Source organism: Lineus longissimus, chromosome 4 (genome assembly GCF_910592395.1).
Source record: "Lineus longissimus chromosome 4, tnLinLong1.2, whole genome shotgun sequence".
Lineage (NCBI taxonomy): Eukaryota > Metazoa > Nemertea > Pilidiophora > Heteronemertea > Lineidae > Lineus > Lineus longissimus.
The window spans coordinates 5,166,604-5,193,088 of NC_088311.1; the positions used below are offsets into that span (position 1 = coordinate 5,166,604).

General features: G+C 40.6%; 1 protein-coding gene across 9 annotated transcripts in view; it reads left to right on the plus strand.

Annotated features, from left to right (window-relative positions):
* Window positions 1-26,239, plus strand: part of LOC135486071 (regulator of G-protein signaling 17-like) — a 61,243-nt gene extending 35,004 nt beyond the window's left edge. For 6 of the 9 annotated variants that reach the window (XM_064768568.1, XM_064768565.1, XM_064768572.1 and 3 more), the window contains 6 exons: window positions 10,186-10,385; window positions 11,821-11,922; window positions 15,132-15,215; window positions 16,108-16,169; window positions 18,951-19,117; window positions 19,257-26,238. In XM_064768568.1, coding sequence (XP_064624638.1) covers window positions 10,186-10,385; window positions 11,821-11,922; window positions 15,132-15,215; window positions 16,108-16,169; window positions 18,951-19,117; window positions 19,257-19,439 — 798 coding nt within the window. In that variant the 3' untranslated portion in view covers window positions 19,440-26,238. Of the gene's footprint in view, window positions 1-10,185; window positions 10,386-11,820; window positions 11,923-15,131; window positions 15,216-16,107; window positions 16,170-18,950; window positions 19,118-19,256 lie in introns of all 9 variants that reach the window. The other 3 variants (XM_064768563.1, XM_064768564.1, XM_064768570.1) reach the window with 3 other exon arrangements.
* The last annotated feature ends 246 nt before the right edge of the window (window positions 26,240-26,485 follow it).

Below are 26,485 nucleotides of genomic sequence, written 5' to 3' on the forward strand. Positions count from 1 at the left end.
GAATATCAATCTAATAGCACTGTCACACATGCTGTTTTATCATAGAATCTAACGTGTTCTTTAACATAACAAACCATACCAAAGAGCACTCCAACATGGCCAACATGCAAGATTCACTGGAACTTCCAACATATGTTCAATATATCACTAAGATCAAAAGACGATTTGACCGAAATACCACACAAAATTCGGAAATTCACCTATATGCATACCAGCTAACTGTGGGCCAACCACTTTACACAGGAGTGACCACACTAATAACGAATGTGTGTTCATCTTGCCCTCTAGCCTGGAACTGACGTTGAATACATTACGTTATTGTGTCAAGAGCAGACAAAGGGTTCCAGTATTGCCTTGTTCCCTTCCACAACCTTGACCCGAAGTCATTATTCCCTCTTTCAATCAAATACAATACTATGCAGGATTATGGTCTCGTTCTATTTGAAGAAGACCGGCTGTTTACAATATGCACTCTGCTGCTTGGGCAGATGTTAAACTAATAAAAAGCGTGGTCGATAGTCTCCTTTCGTCGACATTGTAACAGACGAGACTGACATAGGCCTAAGCAGCTATTCTACCACTTCTGTCACTTGATCCACTTCACATTCACGATACCTATACATGTACAGTATGACTATAAATAATTGACTGTTTTCCGATTTTGAGGACTGGATGATAGTTTGGGAACAGGCCAAACGTAATGTGAGATTTGATTTCACGCAAGATCATGCATTCACATACGTTGTTGCTACAGTAGTGGTTGACTTGCGCATTAACATATCTCAAAAATCATCCCATTACCACTTCAGTACTTTTAATGGTCTTTACTTTATTAAAATCGATTATGAGTTGCACGTAGCTGTGTAAAAACTACTTGCAGTAGCCACATTGATCTCACTCAGCCGTGGCGTGTAATTGACGATCAGCCGTGGCGTATAATCACGGCGACAAGGCCATGGGTTACATTGTCGATTTCATATTATATCATTTTATATTTTTTGTGATTTTTTGGCTGTTTGCTCGATCAAATATTGATTTGATCATTAAAAACTTATTTGTCAAGAGGAAACCTACAATTTCTTTGTGCCATGGTGTTGACGGATAAACACGATTTTATCGATTGGGCTGTATTTAAAAGGCTTGATATAGATACATTTGTATGATCCCAATCGCATTTGGCCTTCAGCGGAACAGCTGGCACCGGCAAGCAACTCGAACAAAAGCTGACTGAACTACTGCATGACTATCTGCAATTTTCAAATACAGTTACCCTGTGCTGACAGAGGAATGTTCCTCATCGTATAATATCGGTGAGAACATTTCCTGGTATTTAATGCATCGTTTTACATTGACTTTTCCTCATTAGTCCGATGTTTCTAGCATAGCGACAAATCCAAGGGATATACGCCAGCATAAATCATAATACGAGTGACCTGGGCCAACACATGGAGAGATCCATTAGTCGTATCGATCCCTTGGGACAAGGCCAGTATGGACAAGGCTGCAGTTCATATGTTGTGGGCTAGGCGTTAAGAGGGATGGAATCTCGATCTTCAGGCTCGTCCCTACGGAGTTCCCTGTGGGTATTAATATCTGCTGGCCTGGTGTCTTCACTTGCCTGTGGTCAAATCGCTGAAAGAACCCATTCTACAAACCCCGGCAACGGCTGCCAAAGCCCATTGCAACACGAATTGGCCATGAGCCCCGTATAACGACGCGATGAAAATAGCTGTGTGCAATATTAATAGACCAGTCTCCGCGATATTCTTTCATGCGTACCTATTCTTTACCATCTCCGATAAATCACGACCGAATCGTTCAATCGATATCCTCAGCGTAATGTGTTGTCTGGCGCTGTGCTGTTTGTATAGCGGTACCGGTATGTACCGCGCCAGTTCGTGTAGAATAGGAGGTGTACCGCATGAGGCTCCGAAAAGTTGTCTTGATTTTTACCCAGTTGGTGACCGTCGGTTTTGTCATGATCCTCGACTATTTTCCCTCCCCAGATTTATACGTAGGTCACCAGAGAACTTCCATAGATAATGCTCGATTGAATGTACGCTGGGTATTACATAACTGCTTAGTAAAATGGAGATGACACAAGGACTATTGGCTGTAGTCAATTTGATAAAGATGAAAAAAAAAAATTTGACTTGCTCCTCGAAAATTCCCCGCGCCCTACAATGTACAAGCAAAAAAATACATTTATGATCACGACTAGTACAGAAATACATGATTAATGACGTAGAAGAGTTGTGAAGTGTCCGTGTGACCGATCTCCTGCTTCTACCCAGCAGGTGTGAGTAGGGCTCTGTGGGGCGAGTCGCCTCAAATGGGCGGATCGTAGCTAGAGCAAGCTATATCGCCCTGACTACGCCAGTCATGTCCGCCGCAGCTTGATCAATGCGTTACTCGTTGATCGGACTGTCCTCAAAAAACTTTTGTGTATGTCCTTGTTATTTTCTACGTTGATTTCTTAATTTGCTCTCTGGCAAATACTGTGACTATGGTGATTCAGCGAGAAATAGACATTTCTGGATGTATCAACTCATAAATGCCAACTGCTGTACATTTAGAGTCTGAGCAAATTCATTTTGCCGTGTGCCAGTACTGGTCAATCGATGGGTACCCGTTGATCAAGCTAGCCATGCACGACGAGCAGTGACCAATGCCGGCCGGTCGGAGGGCGATAGCTTGCTCGGGCTACGGTTGACCCATCGAACATCTTTCCCGGCCTGGTATAGGGATGGTGTCGATTCACACCTCGATCACCCACGAGCCTTTCATAACAAATTTCATTATCACCCTGGATTTCTTGATCTTGACACCCAGGAGATCTAGGTCTTCGGAGAGATCATTTTTGTGATCATTGAACGTTCTTTTTCTGGACGCTCGGATGGGATTCATTTTGTGTGGAATATCTATGTTCATTATCGAAATGTATTGCCCATCGCATTTTGGTTAACATGTATGGTTAGTAGTCTGTACGTTACCGGTAAGTCTTATAGCAACCAAGAATAGAAGGTTTATTTTCTTCCAGGATTTAGCTCCAGTTCGAGTGTTCGACTATCAGATACTCGCCTGTACTTCATGATGTAATGCAGTCGGTTCAAGTCATGGATTGAGAGAACTTTTGGTGCAATGGTAAAGTTTTAACACTTATCCAATTTTTTCTTCATTGTAACATGGCAAATTTGACGTCACAGGTCACATATAGCGAGCATATCTAACACACGTTAATAACGGATTGTTGCGAAGCCAGGATAAGCTCATCCTCATATTTCCTTGTATTCGAAGTCGTAACTCGATGCGAACACTTTCAATTCAATAACTTTCAATTCAATAACCGTGAAGGTTAAGACTATTAAGAACATAGCTAGCATATCTAACATAGTCGATCGTTGCCAAGCCAGGAGAGACTCATTGCCATATTTCCTTGTATTCGAAAACCACCTGTAGGAATTTCATGATTGCTAATAATTGGTTTCATCATAGAGTACAGACTACTCCACGGTACCATCTAATCTCTCTCCAGAGGAGGTAGATCTCGTCATGGAAAAACTACTCCAAGATCTGGTGAATTGTGCAGGGTGGGCTGCTAGCTATGTGGCGCAGAGAGAATGTTCTTTAGAGAAAAAAACCTGCAGGCACCAATTCTGGCTCTGAGTGTTTCCATAACAGAAAACAGTGCTATGATAGCACCACCTACCATGCGGTGAAAAAGCATTACGACTGCGATATTGACACAGTTTCGTGTTTTTTGTTCCCTTGGGCGTGATTCAATTTCACAGTTGTTGCGTCACTGACCTGGCTGAGATAGGAGGCCATAAAGTAGATGTATAGGCATACCGATATACACATAGTTCTGATGTAGTGGCGTATCCAAGGTATGGACCAATTCCTGAAGATATTCCTTACCCGCTTTTATTGGGTTCGGATAAGTCATACGATTGCTTTTTCAACCTCCTGAACCCAATCTGGTCGGAGGTGGCTGAGAATTCCTATAGGGAAATTGATGATCTCTTCCACATGGGCCAAACTAGATTAAATCAGCAGACTTAGGTGAATTAATCTACAATTTGATGAGTATAGAGTGCTTTCGGCGAAGGGAATTGGAGCGCATGTGTTCTTGCGTGCCTCGACATCCCCATGAAGCGTCCCCTAATTACTGTCGGTTCCTTGATGTATCTACGCCACTCGTCTTTAATCTTTATTTTTACCAACATGCTTGGAGCAATCGGTCGATGTTCCATGCCTCATGACGCCAGTTCTGGTTGTCATTACTGCTCCAGTTATCTCGAGGGAAATGTCCATAACAAACTTGGAATATTTTTACCAAAGCTGTAATATAATCAACTTTTCACTTATTATAGATTGTTGTTCAGCATTATTCAGTGGTATCGTCCTAAAAGAATACGTGGCATTTTGAGTTGTACTATAGCAATATTCACACAAATAAACCCACATAAGTTCTTCATTCAATGTAGATTTTGAATTTTCAAAATACGATTATGAATTCTGCGAACACAGCATTTGAAGCCAATACATTCTCTCTTATTCTCTCTCCCGTTCATCTTTCCCATGCATGTAAGCCTCCCTCCTCTGCCTGCCGAATGCACCCCGATGATAATTAAAAGACAATTAGATTACTCCATAATGTGTGCGACTTGCCCATCATTACCATACAGTTTTCATGATATTGATGAGTTGTCGATTCGTTGAGGGCTTCAGTGCATGCCTGCTCTGAGCATTTCTGGCAATGAAAGTGACCAGGGTTTCTGCTAGCATTTGACCGAGGTACGTGATGGAATTCGCGAGTATCTCCTCAAAATTGACTTCATCCAAGGATTGTTCCTCTGACAAATGCTCAGAATCCTACTTTCTTGCTTGATAAGGATTAAACCGAAATATGGTTGTAGAAACCCACGGCCTAAGCTCTATTCTATTATAAAGGACCATTTGTTCCACGGACACTTCCTTCAGTGGTCAATGTCTGACCAAACTTATCATTTGGGTGAGTCTACACTTAGCATTCAACCTTAATAAGCAAGGATTCTACACTTAAGGTTCGCTAGTGACAAGTAAGGATTTTACACTAACGTTTATCCGGCATAAGCATTGATTCTAAACTTGACGTTTTACCGTGATAAGCAAGGATTCTACATTAACTTCACATGTGACAAGTAAGGATTCTTCGCTGAACGTTCCCCTGGTGTGACAAGCAAGGATTCTGCCTTTAACGTTCACCTTCGACAAGCAAGGTTTAGCGTTCAGTCGGTGAACTTTCACGTCGACAGCTTTTGTTTCATTCCTCGCTATTCCCAGCCACTCCTAACCACAATGATTTAAGGATGTTCAAGATTAAATCAAACATAATATGATAAAGAAGACAAAGGAGGGTATTTTCTGCCCGAATGAATACGGTTTTTAAATTGCAATAACTTCCTCAAGTGTCGTCAGTTCATTGAACTTAATCCATAACTTCACTGTGAATGCCGTAATTTTCATGACTTCGCAACATTTTTGAGTTCCCCAGGGATTTTCGTATATAAAACAACCACCCTTTGTAATGAATAAATTATTACTCCATGATAAACTCAATAATGCGTTAGCTAGAGGGAGATCTATGGGAGATACTGATTAGATGAAATGGTCCCTTTGGGGTAATTTCAACTACGGTATCAACCAAGTTAATATCACTTGGGAACTTTAAACAGCACTACGCTAAAGTACCTTGATCGTATGCACTTTATATCACAGCTCAAAAGACGAAATACTGCAATAATCTGCTATTAAGCTAACAGTGGAATACGATATTAATTTCAAGCCACCTTCGGAGGGCAGTCATGGAGGTTGATAAACCAAAGGGTTGCCAACCTTCTTCGGAGCGAGTGAAGAGTAATGACATTCACTTCAAGCATCCGTCTGAGGACAAGGGGAGATTACGTTCGACGTCCTTGACAAACTACGTGACGAATTTCAACTCAAGCCTTGTCGCTGAATCTCCTGTACTGTTATGGGTTAATTATGTTGTTTACTTACTCACTTGGGCTCATTATCACACGTCATCATCCCATTCGACAGTCTGATTTAGTGGTACCGTCATCTGTAGCTACAACAGTCTATTCACGGGTACCCCACCAACGCACAATCGATAAGAATGCGCCAGAGCGATATAAGGAGACGGTCTCCGTGTGCATCTTTCGCTATTCTTCTGCCTTCCCAAGAAGTTGTCGCTGTAGCAAAGAACGGCGCAACCAGGTCTATGGTTGCCATGCGAACGCGTAAGGCGGTTGAGCGCTAGCGCTATATTCGGATCTGGTATGCTTTAAATGCTTTGGCAGTCCTTACATTGGCATCTGTGTGAGATATAGTCTTTGGAACTAATATGTGACACGCTCAGTGATAAAAAAAGTTCGTTGTATATATTGGCAGAGTATCGTGCACTGAGTTTGTTGCACTTAGGCGTACAAATCTTCTTGACGACGTCGCTCCGTATATCTTTCTTTTGAAGGAAGGACTGCCAGGGATTGTGCTTCCTTTCTTTTGTCGTCTCAGATAAAGCCAACCAAGGCATTGCCTGACTTTGGTATATCGAGTTGGAGTATTGCTTAAAGAGCTTTCTCTTTGTTGGTGAATTAAACTGATAATGTTTTTCTTGGTTTAAAGATTTGATACCTTACTGTCGGTATTGGTTGCCTCCTTAAACCACGCGAGGGTGGAGTTGTAGGCCAAAACCGAGGCGGTAGCCAATGTTTTCGGCGTTAAATTAAAACGGTATCTGCACATGGGCAGTTATCTAACGTGGTGATCAAAAACATCAGATTATCTTCAATCAAAGACAACCCGGCGTTCCCTTTCATCGCCTCAGCATTTCTAATGCACCTGCCTAAGCTGCCATACGGCATGTCGCCTGCTTGAGTACCAACGTCGTCATAGCAACGCAATCAACTGCCATAAAAAGTGGCTTATTTAATTACCGTGGCACTGGTTCTTTTCCGTGGAAATGGGTCGCGCTAAAAGACTCAAAGTGTTCTCATCTTGGTTTATTGCCTCTTTTATTCTGTATATTTTTTATCATTGCCGACTAAACCTGGAAATTTTGTTTTGCGTAGTAGTATAGTGTCACGGACTTCTATACAAGACCAAGAAGAAAAATATATCAAACGCCCAGACCCTAAGTCAAAGACCTTCAGAGTAAATGCGCCGCGATATGCGTCAAATAGAAAATGTGTTAAGAAGAGAATTGTGTTGACTATTAACACTTATCTATATATAGAGTTGAGCGCATCACCACAAGCGTGGTGCCATAATTAAGAGGTTATTTTACCATAGTAACCTCTGATTGACGAAAACAATATTCGCTGCGGACACATTTGAGGCACAACTCAACGATGGGTGGAGGTGTACCAAGTGGACATCTCCGTTTCGTTGTGGAATCACGCGAATCCTCTACAGTTACATCAATGGTATGTACTCTTCCCCGCCGACCATACGGGATTCGAGAATATTCTTCTGCAATGTGTTATGTGTATGTGTACGTGTTGTTGAGTCAACCCATGGGCAGACAAGTTCCGACCACCAGTCAACCTTTCCATGGATATTGATGCTGCATGGTGACAGGCGAACCCAGGGATAGGCAAACTCCGCCAGTACCTTCGTTCACATGGGTATTGAGTATCATTATGCCACACGGAGTTGTGCGAAATTAACCCATGGGCATGCAACCGACGACGACGAGCCAATTCCTCCTCAGTGTCATGCTAGGTTTTTGAGCAAGTCATCCATAGGAAGGCAATTTCCACCGCCAGCCAACTCTACCACATGGATATTAAACAAATTCGATAATCGATTTGACATCACTCTTATCACGAATTGCAGATCACCAAGGAATCATTGATTGGCGCATAGACTGTCAGCAACACTTGTTGATCGAATTGCTCCAGGCAATCATGCGTCTTTCTGGAGTAATTTGTCGAAGTCGCTCATCAATCCTTACGTTAACTTACAGTATAGGCCATGGGTCACAACTACATGTACCTTTTTGACTGAGAAAGGGATGGTACGTTAAAATGGCCAACAAATCGGTCGCTTATTGGCCGGAGCTGGCCGTGGCAATCCACGGACTGCCAAGCTGATGGATTCGATCGGCCATCGGTATCAGTTTCGCTAGCGAATGCAATTGATATTATCGCGTTCCGAAGATTAATAACCATTCAAAAGTTAAAGAAACTACCAATGAAGTGAGACAGATGTCCGAGATCCTCGAACTAACGTATTACAACACCAGATATGCTGAAGTACCACTTCATCGACCAATCGTTCGGCAGTGACCAATGTGATAACCGCTTGTGTGATGACGAGCAAATTCCCCTACCCTCCGTCACGGAGTGCTTTGGGCAGGATTGAAAATCGTATTCACTTATCATTGATTGGTTCTGTAGTAATTTCCGGATCTTGCCATGGCCTCTGATGAGGTAGAGAGCTCACATCGGACCGCGCTGGGTGGTTGATTCAATACCACGTGATGACATCCGCAGTAAAGGTGCCGAATTGGCTCTGAATCCAACTAATGATCTAGCGCCTGATGGTGTGTTGGTCACCAAATATTCTGGCGGATCTGCACAGAACTTCATCCTCTATTGACCTTGTACGTGGCGCAGTTGGTGCAATACGTTTAGGAGCAGTCAGCAGCAGTTACCTCCATAGGGGAGTTATGAGATATAACTTCGAATCCAAAGCAAAATGTGGTTAAATGTGTTCTTAAAAGAGCGTTCCCAGGCAGCGCTTTACGTCAAGTCAAAAACGCTATCGTTATCAATGGAAGGAGATAACTCAACGTTAAGTTCACTCCAGCGTTAGTGAATGCGTTTGACTTAAAAAATCTAGTGGAGGTTTTGTTTCCGTGGACAAAGTACAGCCGCCTCTCCTTCTCGACTCACAGCTTTCAAACAGCGTTCCTAAACGAGTTCCTATTATGTATCTACCAACATAGCTCGACTTATATCCATCAGAAAATAGAATTGTCTGGTAACCATGGCGACGTATCTCGAGTCACCGATCTATTAGGAGAAGTACGGCCAGGTCTTCCGGTGAGCATGGCAAAGCTTGTCTTCTACAAGAATAGGATCTGTTGCTGATGACAAGTCAAGCATGAAATAGTCAATCATTGCTAGCTCTGGGAAAAGGGCATGGGTGCAATGATATTGGCCAAAAGAATGTGGTAGAAGTTGGCAGCTGCAAGTGTTTTCTGTTGATTACTTTTGTATTTATACCAGCAAGTATAGATAAAGATTAGGCCTTATTAATTCTTGATACCAGCCATAAGAAGACCAAGAAATGTTACTTCTTCACTATGCAGCCAGCCTTATTATAAAGATATAAAACATTATCATAATCATCATTTTGTTTTGCTTGACAAACTATCAGTATAGTTTAGGCAGATTGGTATATCCAGACTGAAATGAGTAAAATAATCTTTTGTGAACATTTTCTTGAACTCAAGGATCATCAATTCACCGCCAAGGTGATAAAAAAGGAGCTCTGTGGCATTTGGTTTACCATTTCTTTCACCCCTCTTCACCAATCCTCGCCTTTCATAAATCGGAAACGGCAATCCGATCAAGTTCCGTTAATATTTTCTTGTATTGTGCGAATCCCGATCCATGTTGGCGTATTTATTCTGTTAAGACCAGATTTCTTATGTCGTTGGGGAAAACTTCTTCAATCACAGCTCCTCGATCCGCAAAAGCACTTCAATATGTGTCACCAGCAGATGTGGCCTCTGGCAACATCTTTGATTAAAATGTGACATTCTCACGGGAAACTTCAGTGCATCGTGCTGCTTTGAGCAGAGCAGTCCAAATCATCCACTGTCTACAAGTACAATGTATTCGTTAGTGCACGAATACGTGTGTTATTTCCTTCTTTTTACATCATTGAAACTGTACCTAGCAATCTTACGAATCGGCCCCGATAACGAAAACGGAATGCTGTATTTAAATATTTCTCTGTTTCTTTCAGGAAAATCTAAGTTATTTCCAACTCAAACGGACTGGCCAGTCATAAATCCCGTATCTAACCACGTTTTATCTAACTGTATGATTATTTTAGTTCAATGCTCAGTGGGCCCAAGAAGCTGACTACTGTATAACTAATGAACCTTAATTTATTTTCTCTCTCCAGATGAGTGGTAACCTATCCCCAAGGGGCTCCACATCGGTTAGCGAGAATGACAATAGAATGAAGAATAACAGACGTACAAGTAATGCTCAACAACAGAGTCAGAACGTGAACCAAAATACGCCTCCTCCTTCTCCCGCAGGCTCTTCAGACCGATCAAAAGCCTGCTGTTTCTGTTGGTGCTGCTGCTGCAGTTGTTCTTGGTAAGTAAAGTGTGCATAACATCGTCCTTGCGAACCGGCTGGTCTCATGTGTGCAACTCTGATACGCTCGAAGATCTTTATAAAAAACAGCCTTTTGAGGCTATTTTCATAACTTGGTGATGTGCTGGCTTTTTGCTAATAATAACCTTAACTGACAGGTGCAGTACATGTAGAAAGGCTTTTTTCGAACATCATTTAGATTCTCAAAAAAATGACGTTTAGATTGACCACTTTATTTCTTGGCACGACATGCGTTTTGCAAACTACCCCCGATCACATAATTATTTCAATCTACTGTAGGTCTACACGTGATCATATATTGACACAAAATTTGGACTTAGGGCCAATCAGATCAAGGCAAGGAAATTAAAACCATATCTGGAACATATCCCTCTATGGCATTATTCTAGTCCAACACTTGGTATCGCCTAATTTCGGACAGAAAAAACTACTGACTTCAGATGTGTAATATACTGCGTATGCGCACATCCTATCTTCAGACTGAGCCTTCGGTAGGCCTACCTTCTAAGTAGTTTGCTCTTCAGAATGCCAATCAAATCTCAAGGTTTTACATGTATGATACATTATCAGATACTTGAATAGCTGAACACGCGAAACATTCCCCTAAGTTGTAAACTTGTCAGGAATGATTCCCGGGTTTATTGTTCCATTGCATTCTACTTGTCCGACAATTGGTTCCATCACTTAATTACGGACAGAGGCACCTGACGACAGTGGTGACAGCAGTTTCAAGATAGTTCGACATCTGTGTAGATTGTATGGATAATTTACTCTGCTGAAGGACCATTTGTCGATGTGCTTGTTAGCCTAAATTATTGAACCTTCCTGATAAAGCCCCTGCCCTCTTCAACCTTCCTGGTAAGGACGAGTGTAACTGTCATGAGAGCTTCATCAATTCGGTATATCCTGTCCATCCTCAGACCAATTCCCGTGGCAGCTCATTCCCTCAAAATTACATTGCATGATACTTCATGTACATGGCTTTATCTGCGATCTCTTAAATTTTGTTTTATTCATGTATTTATTTCGGAAGAAAGCAAGAGGAAATCCTAAAAAAATTCCATTTTTGTTCTGCTTGTATCTGGGGTTTGCTGCTGAATTGTCTTGTTGGGTTCAATAGAAACAAACATCTCAAAACCATAGGCAATGTGATGCGTTTTTGATATAATTTCTACTCTAATGCATTTTTTATACTTCCTTTATGTTAGGCTGTTGCAATGGGATCATTTCGTGAAAACCTTTGTTTTGTCCATTCTTTCAATGACTCGTTCATACTCTACTTCCACAAATTTCATGCCCGTGTTTTTATGCTTTTGGTTTCAAAAAGCATGTGCTCTTCAAGAAACTGATATTTCTATGCTTTATTTGCGAGTACGATTTTCACCATGGCTGCCATATCTATTATGCATTTTAGGCCTACTGATACCTCTAAAGCAAGATTCATGGCAGAGCGGATGACTCGTACAGCCGGGAACTCTGATGCCCCGGGTCCATTACTAGCTGGGGACCGACACACGTGCGTTGACATCTAACTTTTTCCGTAGAAGTAGAAAAAGGGAACTATCCCGTTTGTGTTCGTGATTGTGTGCATTAGATGTTGCTATACAGTAAAGGCTATGTACGTTTATTATGCTTGACAGTATTTTCTAATCCTCGAAAAGGTTGATATGATTTTGAAATCGTACTTGAATGTTTATTTCCATGCTATTAAATAGGATTTACCTTTACGTTCCTAATGTCACCGTATTCCATTAGAAAACTAGTAAACAGCTTGTACAATAGTTCTTGATTTGACCGCTCCTTGTCGGATTGTCAGGTTTCAATTACATCTAGCGGTCAGGTGAAGAACTAGGCAGTTTACTTATATTATTATGATGAAAGTAGGTGATGGACATCTGAAACGTAAAGATAAATATCATTTCCTGGTTTGGAAATACATATTTAAACGATAATTCTTACCAGTGGTATGACAATGCCTGTCGGCATTGGATACTTCGGAATCACCTGCAGTATATTGCGCCATTGTTTCTACCGTAATGTTGTCAAACGTTTGTGATGTATGCAATGATGTTTTGATATTTTAATGTCATGGTTTCGTGCAAGTTAGTAGAGCGTTAGTATTTCAATTGTACTATTGAGAATATGCACTCCCACCACAGTATGTATCACTTTACTGCCGACTGATAGAAAGTTGTTTTATTTGTCTTAGAAGCATAATCAACTTAGTTAAAATTATTTTTTGAAAACGCATTGTGCTACATTCAGATAAAATCAATAGGTTTTGTGCATTGCTAAGGAAGGTCCTGATTTCCTTCGAACATTTACTGGCGCTGAGAAGTGAAACATCTACATGGATGATCCTTTCTTTTACATGTAATGATGTAGATGTACGCTATCAACATGATTATCAAGAGAAGGAAAAAAGGTATAAAAGGTATTATCTATCCAAGTTGGAAAGGGAAAATAGTGTAAAAGGAGCACCGTAACAAATCATGAACACTACAATCATGAACACTGCAATTTCAACAGTGTAGCAAATCACAATGCATCGATTTTAGTTTGAGATGTCACTTGTCTCGTTTTGGATTGTTGTGCTGGTTAATACCCAGTAAAACAGCCGTCGATTCGCACTAAATACGAAACTGTTACATAAGTATTTAAGTATGTTAGACTTAAAGCCATGCTTTCAACAAGAGAAAAAAACAGACGGAGTTATCTCACACGATAGTCGATTCCGAAGTATCCTAAGATAAAGATTAATTGGTCAGTCCTTTTCTATTTTATCAGCTAATACATTAAATATGTGTCAATCACGAACAGTTCTGGAAGTTCCCTTCGTATTGAATTCCATAAAATTTCGCCGTTGTATTTCTGTTTCCGGTTATATATCAATACGTATTTAGACGTATTTGAGAACCCAAGTAGTTGTATATTTTCACTCTTAATTTGATATTATAAACATACCCGGCGTTACCGTTAGTATCATTTGTCGTGCGGTTGGTTTTCTCGTAAAGGTAACCTCCGTCCTCACCCTCAGTGTGTCACGAGCTTCAAATAATAGGGGCACGATTTTGCACGCGTTTTTTTTCTTGCTCTGGGTCAAACCTGCACATAGCACGAGGCATTGTCTTTCTGCCAAGAATCTAAGGCAGATACAGTAGGTTTACGTGGAATCTTTGTTTAAGGAATTATTACCGAGATGGCGATCCTTGGTTGTTTTATCAAAACCACTGGTGGGCCGAAAATGCTGACCAAAGGTGTACGTAATTTGAGGTCCAACAGAGCGTTCTTGATTAGACATCCAAAGACCGCCGGTATGGCTAACAGTGAACGTTTACTATCAAATGTCCACCTAACCGTCCTTTGTTGCTATCAAAACGAGTTTTCCTGCACAAACATTGATATTTTGTGTCCAAGGCCTTTAAGAATAACAATATTACATCATAAAGTGTAAAACTCATCAGGAACCAACGGTTCATATATTCATATACGTTCGAATCGGAGCAAGATTATCTTCTAGTGATCCCTTCATTCTTAAAACGATTTTCTGAAAGAAATTGCTGATATTATGTCAGTGAAAGATTCCATATAAACGTATAATCTGCACTATTTAGTTTACCTTTGCTTGAGCTGACATTCTGCGTGTGGTGTGTGTCTTTCCTTTGTTTTGTTGCTGCCTTGCTTAAAAACGTTACTTCGTTGAAACGACGAAGTTAAGTTCCATCGATCTCAAATTTCAGTATCTTCGTCATAATATTGTTCAGTTAGTATCGAATACGTACCACTGCACCACTGTTACCGGTGTATAATGCACTGTGTGCACTTCGTTTTGGCAGCAGCGCTTATTATATTGGCAACCATAAGCCGGCCAATTATATCTTACCCTTGTTTTTCGTTTGACGAAGCACCGTTTTTTCAGTGTGTATTTGAAATGCTTAATCTTAAAATCATAATCTTAAAAAACAGCTTCCATTTAGCCGCAAGCAATTCATGTACCCTGCCATCTTCCCCCTACTGGCTCTGTCATACTTCCGCGACTAAGATTTCATATGCCAGCACGGTATCATGCATATTAATTGGATATGTTGTGCAAAACGTAGTGGACCTTTGGCTGCTTTTGTGAAGAAATTGCCATTGCTTTTGGGTGACCTATCATTGATTTCCCCGGAGATCGTTCACAGTAACATATCCTTTTTCATTTGTAAGGCTGTGGGGTTTATTTCGGGTGATGCATGGCCTTGGGTGTGCGATGGTTTAAATAATTTAACCCACTATGGAGAAAGAAAAGAGGGAATAGGCCTTTCTAAGACACATGACTGGGGGGGGGGGGGTCGTTTTGGTAGACTTTTGAATAAAGGTAGATTCCATTAGCCAACTCTTGACAGTTTGAGACTGATTTTTTGAACGTATACGTGTAAGACAATTGCGTAGTTCAAGACCGTCCGTTTTTCGGTACCACGGCCAATAGACTACCTCTAGTTGACATACGACTTATGTTTTGGTGAATGCATGTGCATGAAGCGTTTGGTTGGATTTTTTATGATGTTGACACATAAAGAAAGGTTCAGTCCATCTGGGCCAATGAGAAGTATGACGAAGTCACTGCGGAATTCATAGAGATGACGATGAAACCAGTTAGTACTGGCTAAGGGCTCAGTGTATTGTTTCTCGTTGGTGATTTTAGACTGTTTTCATGGACTAACTTCTTCGTTGTTTGTTTTACAGTTTAACTGTGAAGAATAGAGAAGAAAGTAATTCAAGTAAAAATAAAGATACAAAATTAGACAATTTATCAGAAAAGGAAGAACCGTAAGTAGTACTAACATAAGACGCTTTCCTATCGGTCAGCTTGGCATATCTTTTGAAAATTAACCAAGAGGAAATCTCTCGGTTGACTCCTCAGATGATTGTCAGCTAGTGTATTGTTCGTACAAGACTACACTCGTGTAGATATAGGTTTTTGAGCTTTGAAAAACCTTTAAATGGGAATTCAGGTTTTCCATTTCGCTGAAAAACCGAAGGATGGCATATGTGTATTGACCTTTCTTTGTAAGAGTGTAGTATTCTTTTAAAGGTTTATGTTGTCTTCTACAGCATGAGAACTGGACTAACATAGTTGTGGTCAGTATTCGCTCGAACATCGCAGTGCCATGTGCAATTATAGCAAGTTAAGCACAGAGCCGCCCCTTCTGTTGACTACTTTCTTTCTGCATCACCCATCTACCAGTGCCCACAGTTAACACTTAATAGTACACCCTCGCTCAATCCGTATACATGTATATGTCTGTACAGTTCCATCCTTCTCTCCTTCAAAGGTCAAACTCCTTTGCCTGTAATATAGTGGGCACCATCAAAGCTAGATTATCGTAAACTTGAACTGATGTTACAGCCTACGACATCAGGATGTTACGACCCGATTGCGTGTTTGTGTACGTTTTAGTCGCAGATTTCCATTGACTTCAATAACGAGGTTTCGATCACGTATGGTTGCGATCCTGGTCGCGGTTACAGTTATGGCCTTCACGTCACCATGATTGAATCATAGGTGTCCAACAGAAACGTTAGAATGTAGATATTACAGTACTTATATGTGTGTAATACATGTACACTACATGCCACTGTATCGTAACGGTCACCATAAGTGTCGGAACCTCGCCATATTGTTTGACCAAACTGATTCCTTGTTGCTTTCTTGTTACAGTCCATCATTAGAAGAACTTAAATGTTGGTCAGAATCATTCGATAGGTTAATGAGTACCATGGGTAAGTATGATTAACCTCAATCACATAATGCATCAATTTTCTTATCATGCACTCAATCAACCCATTGATAGCTAGTGGATGAAGCAAGGAAGATATATGGACCATTCCCCTTCATCACCATTATTGATATCTTAGGGTTGATATTGTGTACATCATTTTCTTGGTTAATCTCCTTCGGGTTTCTTCCTCTGGTTAGGGGCTAATGTGGCTTTTATATCATATCATCTAATTACTCCTTTACCAGTTTATAGAGTCAGGTCAAATGTTTACTAGATTGGGTTGTAGATCGGACACCATATTCATACTACCTTGACTTGAATGGCCCAACGGCTTATCATAATCAAATTTATCTATATCATGCCTTAAATATTACACAGCCTACTCGTGATCGATACCCAAACTTACACATTTAACAAGTTAGACAGTTGGATATAATCCTTCTAATGTCTGGTAGCAGATCTCCCTTACCACACCTTGGCAAGATATGGCCCAGTGGCTTATCATAATCAAATCCATCTGCTGTACAATGCTTTAGCTATTACACAGCATACTCGTTATACCCAAACTTGCTCATATTCCACTTTATTACACAGTCAAATCAAATCCTTCCTATATTCCACGGTAGCTCCGTTTACAATGCAACCGAGGAAAGATCTCTTTCCTCCCTCCACTCTAAGGAATCTGGCATCTGATTCTGAGACAGTTCTTTATGGTCTCCATGGTAACACGTTGGCTGTGTATACTTTGGTATTTTGATACTTTGACAGTCGTGACGTTCAGAAATGGTTTGAAAACACAGTATTGGTATACCTGTTTTATAGCATATGTTTATGGTGAATCTCTTAAAATAACCATCAACAATGTTTAAGCAGATGGAGTGTATCTGATGCATATGACAGAAATGTAAATTTTAAGATTTCTTGTGACATTACCTTATTTGCGAGTTGTTTATTGTACAGTAATAAACATACTTTACTTGGCTTTTTCGTTGACCTGAAAATCATCCGTCAAGAATCGACCAGTGTCTAGACAAAACCATCAAATAGATTTAATCGAACCCTGGCCTTTTGGTTGACATTCGTAACAATATCAAAGCTTTTTAGTGATTAAACAATTACTTGCTCGATTGAACTTAACGTATGGTTATTGTGGCAGCTAATTGAACAAAGCAGAATCTGATGAAACAAATCACTGAGAAATTGTGGGTTGGCGATGAAAGACACGTTCTATGGCGCCGCTGAAATTCTGGCTTTCTAAAACAGGCGTAAGTTTGCGTCTTCGAGCTGTTTGGTCGCCATTCCTTCTCATAAGAAAGAATAAGACATGTCTGATTATGGAGCCAATTCCTCTAAAAAATAATCGTGGTGAGAACAGCGGGTGTTGTTTTGACGACAAAATGATAGAAGTGAACTTCTTGACCGAATTCTAATCAGTTGACAAATAGAACTAACAGTAAAAAATGCCTTGAATAAGCTCAGCTCTTAAGCCACAGCAGCTTTTTGGGGGAAAAGATTGGATCCCCTGCTTCATAAGGCTCCTATGTACAAAGGTATGCTTCCACCTTTCGCCAACTTCGTCTTTTTTAAATGCCCCATAAGGCCATCAAAACGGCCTTAACTCAACTCCAGTTCACGAAACCCATCACTCATCCACGGTACGCTTTCTGCTAACGTCTCCTCGCAATAGCTAAAAATATTCACTCGCCAATCTCAGTAATATTGCCAGCCAAATCCTTCAAAGTTGTTACCATGGTTACCTCTGTGTACGGGGGACTCGCATGATACAGGGGTCTCCAATTTAGGCTGTACAGTTGCTGGTTTGAGACGCGGAAAACGAGCCAGGAGCAGGCGATACTACTCTGTACTCGTTCCTTTCAATCGTAGAAGACGAACGCTGCCTCGCTGTGCCAAACGTTGTTAAACTAATAAAGGATTGTTATGAGAAATATTCAAAAGAGCTCTGCAACTGAGTTCCTGCGGGCGCCGCGAGCGCTATTGATAAACTGGAGTAATAATCTCTCTATATTAAAGACGGTTATTATCTTATAATGAAAATCCAGATTCAGGGAAACGAAAATTATAGGGGTTGCATGGTTGGGATTTGGTTTTCTCTCTAATAAGCCTAGGGTGTAATAGATTATAGGCTAATATAACACACACCGAAAGCAGCTGGTTCAGCCTCTTGAAGTACATGCGCTGCTTAACATAAGTATGTTCAGTATATATTACATTTGTCGAGGACTGGAGATAAAAATCATGCAAAAAAGAACCTGGTAGACTGAAAGTGATCAGCATTATTCCTGAATTTTCGTTCAGGGATAGGGGTAATAGTCAATCTGAAATGTATGTGTCATACCATCTCAATTCACCCAGTGCAACAGCCAACCATGCAGTCATCAACTTAACCCATGCTCAAGTTGTTTTCAAAACGAAGAAACTCTTGCCGACGGAATTGCCTCCATTTTGATTTTCCCACAATAATGATACAGATGACCTTTTCATAAGACGATAAAAGCCGTCTTGTTTCAACATAATTGAGCCAAAAAAATTTTTTTTTTATTTCTGCATTTATCTGTTTACGGCGAGTAGGGATTTCTATGATTAGAGTCTGGTAGAATTCCCCCCCCCCCCTCCCCAACGCACACACCCATTCTCTCTCAGTAATGACTGGAATGACCTTTCTAAAGACGATGTTAATCTAACTTCAACGTAATTAAAAAGCCATGAACATTTGGTGTATATTTTTTTGTACTTTTCATACTTGTATTTTCCCTCTTAACAGCGGGTAGGAAATGTTTTCGGGAGTTTCTACGATTGGAATACAGTGAAGAAAATATGTTGTTTTGGATGGCGTGTGAGGAACTCAAATCAGAACACAATGCAGAAGCCGTAGAAGAGAAGGCTAGGTTAATATACGAAGACTACATCTCAATACTATCGCCAAAGGAGGTAAGGACGCAGTCAAAGTAGACTTGAGTTTAACTCGCGCATTTCCGTAATCCGTGACCAGAATCTGGCTTGTTATCAATGTCTTTCACTCCAAGTTTGCTATTAATATATTCACCCCTGCTTTCCTCTTTTTTTACAGGTAAGCTTAGACTCTAGGGTGAGGGAAATAATCAATCGAAATATGGTCGACCCCACTCCACAGACATTCAACGAAGCACAACTCCAGATCTACACGCTCATGCATAGAGATTCCTATCCTAGGTTTTTAAATTCACAAGTATACAAAAAACTATTACAACAAGGCGCTAAAGACACTAGCTGAACAGATAGTAAAGCTTAGCGTAATGACTTTAGCCGACTTCTTGTTCTGTTTTGTGGTGAGAAAAAGATCTACCAACGGGAATGGTACGCATGCGCATGCGAGCCAATCGGTCAGGACTAAGGACAGGACGTCAGAGTTCAAAACTAACCAATCACTGCCGGTTTTCACATTATACTCATTTTCATTGGATACTTTACATTACGGCATAATCATGCTGGTGTACTGGTTGGTCACTTTGGTTTATACGCCACACATCACGTGGTTAAGTTGGCCTGTCGGATTTGAGCTGACGAAATTGGACCGTTGGCTATCAGTGTTGGCTATAAAATGGATATTAGAAAGCCTCTGCATGACAAAGTATTCTTTGAGGGAGATCTCTTTTTTATCATACGATGTACTTGATTCAATCCACATTCATTGGCTTAACTTGAACATGACATCATTGAATACATCATATCATTCATTTTGGATTTTTCGCGCAGACCCAAACGCTCCGGAGACGCGTGGGATAGGGGAACCCACGGCGACCAGCAATAAGGCCTACCAATTACTCAAACGCAAGCCAGAACAGATATACTATGTATATCACTGTAAAAAATATCATAAATGCGCCATACACGTGGTTAAGTTACCAGGCTCAGTCTCTCCTCAGCTGTTTCGTGAGCAGATCATCAGACACACCCGTCTCCGGAAACGGTCCATGGAATCTGATTTCGAATGCTTGCAAACAATTTCAATGCGCGTGCGCGTGAAAGTACCATCTTCCTGTTCCGGAGTAGATGATTGCATGAGTATGAAAATTCTTCCATATTCACATGATTTGTTTGCACCTGTACATGACTTAATCAAAATATGGACTCGGCGCTAGGAAGCTGCCAGCCCGTAGGATGCCGGTCAGCAAGTATATTTTGAAGACATTTTATTCAGTGGATATATCATCATTCAGCCATGGCATTGTTCACATGTTCTATTGCATTTGAAAGAGTGTACATTTTGATTAACAGAAGTCATAAGGTACTGTTGTGGATCTATTTTCTATACCACGAGTAAGTCACATGACTGCATTCGCTGTATAAATACGCCATAGAACTCACTGTATGTAAATATTATGATCTTATATTGTGAGTGTCCTCTGTTGAGCATTTCGGTATGACATGAATAGCCTTTAGATTTACTGTTAACACTCACGACTAGATGATTTTATCGAAGAAAAGCTCATTCGCCTAATCAATGTACTGAGTGCAACTGTCGGATTAAAAGACTTGAAGCACTATGCAACATAATATCTCCCGGATTGGAAGCGTGAAATTTGAAAACGATTCGAAAATCTCGAATTCGAAATGAAGGAACTCTCGTCTGCTTCGTTTGTTATTGATCTTCATTCAGTGGAGAAAGTAAAAAGTGTACGAGCAAAGTTGGCGGAGTAACAAATGCATCTTGTGATACGTGGATGAAAAACTTTCATTAAAATGTATTGGGATGTTGATAGTTATGTTTACAAGTGAAGTTGATGGTTTTGCTTCGAGTGGAGCTAAGGGGACCAAGGTTTACAATCCACCGACGAGATACGAGAAAGCGCTACGATGTTCTTGTGTTGAAATGTGTACAATGTAGATTGTCTTCACTGTGATTAAAATGTTTAGAAAAATTTCAGTCATGACATAAAACAACACGAGTAAAACTTGTTCAGCCATTATGAACCGACAAACCCGTCCGTGCCTACAAGTCTATCTAATGTAAGCTGGGACACATTCATGCACTCTTATCCAATCATTGATGCCTTCAAGCATCGGACGCTCAGGATTAAGTGCGCACTGGGGCGAGCCGCCTTCATTCCAGAACTGGAAGCCACTCTAGAAATGTTTTCAAGGAAAATCCATCGGCTGTGCGATGGTTCAGGAAGTGAAAATTCTATTAATAAAACGAGAACGTGTGTGAACGCATGGCATCAGCATCATCATCAGTTAGGCTTCATGGTCAAGATTTAGACCTTTGCCATTAACCAAAAAAATGATGCGATGCATTACGTAGAAGAGAGTATAGCACGGGGTCCATCTTCGTGGATTATGAGGTATATAAAACCGTGACGATTTCGACCGGGTGACTGCCTTTTGATGTCGCGGAGCATTTCGGCTGTACATTTCAGGATTTGAGGTGTGGTTGTCCGACGACCATGGATTACAATTCTGAGGATTAAACAAGTAAAATAAACAAAATTCCGGAAATGAAAATGATGCCAAAGATCGGGAATGTGCAATAGATGATACTTATAAACATAGTGGGATATTTTGTACTCGTGTTTTTAATGATTACTCTCAAAGGTTCAGGTTTAGACTTAAAAGAATCAAAGTCATGTTGATGGGATTTAAGACGAAATTTATTGCTGTATTGTAGCCGTTCGGATTGAAAGTTTGGCGTACCCAGTTTGTAGCATTTCTGCGTTTGAACTTGGAAAAAAGAAGGCGCGAATCTTTGGCAATATAATAAGTCTGCTTCAAGGCAGGCGATCGTGCATAATATCTTAAAGACAATGCTAGACTTCGTCCAGTTTGGTGACGGGATTTTCAAACGTGTTACTCGTTGGTGGGTTGTATCCAGAATTACAACCCCTGGGCATGGCCAGGCAGGCGGCACTCCGTACAGCAGAAGTGATATGATGCGACTGTACGTGCCACAGTCATTTGATTAATAGCTACAATTTAACAGGGTTTTCTGAACATTCTCAACAAATTTCACTGATTATTTGTCGACCTGTATGTAGATATGAACACAAATGACGAGTGTCTAGTATAAATTGTTCTGGTTATCAATGGTATATAGTAAGTGCTTAGACCTCAAGAAAGCTAGTTTTCAACTGTAGGCTAAACTGTTATGGACACTACTGTTTAATGGTCTCACATGAAACATTTCTTAATGTAGTAATGTTTGAATTTTTTTTTACAAATTGACGAAAGGTTAGATGTAGGAATTTGTGTTTTTCCGTCTGTGTATTGAGGCCTGGCGTGGTCCCGGTGTAGCAATGTTGCCCCAATTACGTTACACGAAAGAAGAACCAGGGAGTCGATATTTGTCATCTATGACGACTTCGAACACGCATCGCCATCCAGCCATTCATGCACTTTCGTATTGCTATACCTATTTATAGCCTCTTTCAGAAGTAAATGTCTAAGCCTTTTTTGGAGATTTTAAACTTTGGCTGGAGTGACATGCAGGGATATAGAAACTTGACAAACCTCGGATATCTGCTCTCCAGCGTTCCCCAAACAGTGAGGATGGCAACACACAGAAACAGAAACACTCGAAGTCCAAAACACCGGTGTGACATAAACCAGTGTTTCCATTCTCTTGTGTTCCCCTCATTGTTTGCTTAACAGAGGAAAACAGACCAACACACAACACGTTTTTCTGTCACGTGTCCTCGGTATCAATATGTTCAGTGTATGGCTTCTTCGATCTATCGTTGAGGAAAGCTTATGAATTGGATGAAAAGTAGCAAATATTACAACACCTCGAAGGGATGATCAAGATTGAATGAGTAATTATAGGAATACTTAAAGACCAAGACCGAAAAACGAAAATACCGAATAAAGAATAATTGTCAACATAGTCGTTGATACGTTTATGAGGTTACGATGTAAGGTAATGTAACTAGAGTCAGCCTTTTTTTACCGTGTGATTTTGGTGTACATTTCAACTTTATTTCCAACGTTAGATTTGAGTGGTTCGCGTATGTTTTTAGAGGGGTGGCGATAGATTAAGATTGGGAAGTCCGGCGCTTTCTTTTTAAGAATTGGTAACGAATTTGGTCAAATTCGGGCTGTAGATGCTGAAAGCTTGGTTATCACCTGGAACCTTCTCCTGATGCAGTCTGATTTCTTCCACACAAACTGAAAAATGTCTGCTTACATTGTGACGAACTTAGTGGTAGGCCCTTGTGTGTTAATCGCCATTTTTACCCTGCAGATTATATTGCAAAAGGCCTGTGGTTTTCGAAAGAAATGAGCGTCACTGTACATTCAATCAATACACGTGAAAGGTCATGTTCATTGATCGAAAACAGTATTTACGATGAAATTGGCCCTTTAAAATCCTCTTTGTTGCGTTTGAAGCAGGACCGTTGTCGTCAGTTAAATTATACAATGATGGCGATATTCAACTTTGGTCTTGCTGTAAAATAATCATGAAATTTTGTTTTATCTGAAATCAGTTCTCGCTGAAACATTGCGTTGCGTGACCAAAGATTGGTAACGTAGTGGTGACAAAGCCAGCAGTGACAACATGTATAAATTCGCGGACGAAAATGGCAACATCATGTCTGGTCTAAGGCAACCCGTGTTGATGTTTTGACTTATCGTGCGATTTCTTTCAACTTTTAAATGTTTACCCGAGTTTCAAACATATCCAGTTCGAGTGTGATAGATAATAAGGACGTTTTAGTAGATTTTATCAGGGAAACTAGTTATATTTTGGCTGTTATCTCACGTTATTGACTCGCATTGAGGAGCCTAGCTCCTGGATGACTTTCTGTTACATGTTCGTCCGTTGTCGCGTCGATTTGCGTTGGCGCTTTCGCCGTTGCCTGTCTGTTGTTATTGGTGCCTCTGCCTGCTGCTCTAAAGTTCGGAATCCACTGCGGCGATTTGTGCTTAAGCAAGGCGTTTTGATAGGTGAAGTTATTTGCGGTTGTCTTTATTCTACAGACCTCTTACACCACTTCAAACGAGGTGTATCATGTCGTTCGAAGCATACCAGCAAATGATAATGCGGCTCAACAATAAAGAATGTAGCCGCTGTCGGTCGAACGATACTGAGTGACAACCGTATGTACCGGAAGTGATCAAATGGCATCAGTGGATTCCCGGCTGAAGGGTCTACTCATTAAGGATACAGAATAGCCCCTTGCTGATACCAGTTGATATGAATAGGGCACTGATCCTTACCTTAACTGACTTCTTAAACAGCTCATTCTCCGAAACACGATTGTAATGACGTTGATTATTCAACTGAAGATAATCTGGTATAGATATATCGCTCAACCATTTCTTTTGTTTCGGACTACTAGTTATAGCCTGATTCATGTCAAGCAGTTCGAGGGATGACACCACCTGAAGATCCCTTTGCCAGTCAGCTGACCCAGTCATTAAGTTTCAATCTAGTGAACAGTCTCTATATCTGTTTTCCTTCGTTACACCATTAGCCGGAAGCTTCACGGCGAGGCAGTCCATCCTATACCCGCTATTCGTGCTACAGTGATAGAAGCTCCTCTGTCACTAGCGACACAGCCGTCGCTGAGCTTTCCACAAATTGTTACAGGCCGAGTTAAACGATGGCATTACTGAGGAGGGCAGCACACGCTGCGACCGTTGATAAGCATTTTTCAATTCGATCGGAGACGACATACTCCATTCAAGAGAAAATGGCGGTACTTGAATACTTTCAATGAAAAACAATTGCAGCATCAATGGTGACACAGAAGGCCCAGCCCAAGTGCGTAACGCCAAACTGTAGAAGGGTTAGGTGGGTTTATCGTGGTGAAACAAGATCAGAGTGACATTACTTGGTGATCGGTCAGCGAACCTTTCATATAGCTTTGTTGACGAAGTAGTCATCTCTTGGCTACCTGAACACACTACTGAAATATGAAGAAGGTTTCCTTGAAATAGTGCTAAAGCCAGCTGGTTTCGTGTAAGTATCGTTCTCTTTCCAATGATTCTCAGCGCCTATGACTTAATAATTCCACGGCGCACGCCAAGTTATAACCATATCAGTATAAATATCACCACACGAGCAAGGGTGACAAGAGATCTTGTCAATATAGTGACTGTTGTCTAAGTCTTTGTGATACCTTTGACAATCAAACACCTGGAACCAACATTGTTTTTGGACAGATTCATTCGAACTGGTGGCTTGCTGTATAGAGATGATATAGATATCATGACTTGACCAGTATCTGGCGTCCTTGTGTTAGGCTCAGAATGCCATCCGTTCTTAGGATTATCTTCCATAATCGGCATAGGTTCTGAATATCTTCCGATCAATGTAACGCTTGCAGTTATGCAACATACCGGCAAAAGATGTGTTTCTCTTAGTTGTGTGTGCTTGTTCGTTCTGCAAAGCCATGTTGAACAAGACCGTACTCTTGAAAAATAAAGTTTGTTTAGCTTTTGAAAAGCCTTTAAAATGTTTTTTAGCAAACACAAATGTGCAGCCCATCAGAGGTTTCCACGAAATAAAGTCTGAAAACCCCTTCGCTGAGAAACCTTAGAGGGGGTGCATTTTGTGTCTGCCCTAAACCCTCTAAAGGTTTTTCAAAAAATATTTCTTTCCTAAGAGTGTGATATATATCCATACGACTGCAGCTGGCAAGTTATCTACAGAAAGGACCTATGGCGTGATTGTGGTTTTTAAACCAGGTTAACTCCAGTTGAATAATGATAATCATTCTTGTGTTTCGGTGATAATAGTCACTTACTCTGTCTAATTCTCTACTCGTTGTCTATATGTAACATACCTAAGACAAGCTAGTTTTTACACACTGTATAATTATCTTAACTTGTCATTTTTATGATTGTATGGTTTGAATGTATCAAGGTTAATAAGTATTTATATTTATAATTTCGTTCACGTGGAAGTTGTGTTGAATAGTTTACAACTTTACTTCTATGATGTAAATTAATGTGAAATAAATTATTCTGAATCATGAGGAGAATATGTTATGTGTTGATCCCTGGCGGATATAGTACGTCGTTTTTGGTGCTTAAGGGGGAGATGGGAAGTCGACTGTAGAAGCAAACAAGGAACATAGCAAAATAAACCAAGGCGTTGCTATATTACACCGTAGTTTTGGCGTTGGGTTTATCATACATTAATATTTGTCACACCACGAAATTGAAATTGGCTTTAAAAACATCCTACATTTTTCGCGTCATTTTTCAAGCTCCCAGGACAACATTTTTTCGATTTCGAGACAACTATGTGAGGAACCTTTAACCAGGAAGTTCTCGGTATATGACATCTACTATCTCCATCTACAGTTCGTGTACCAC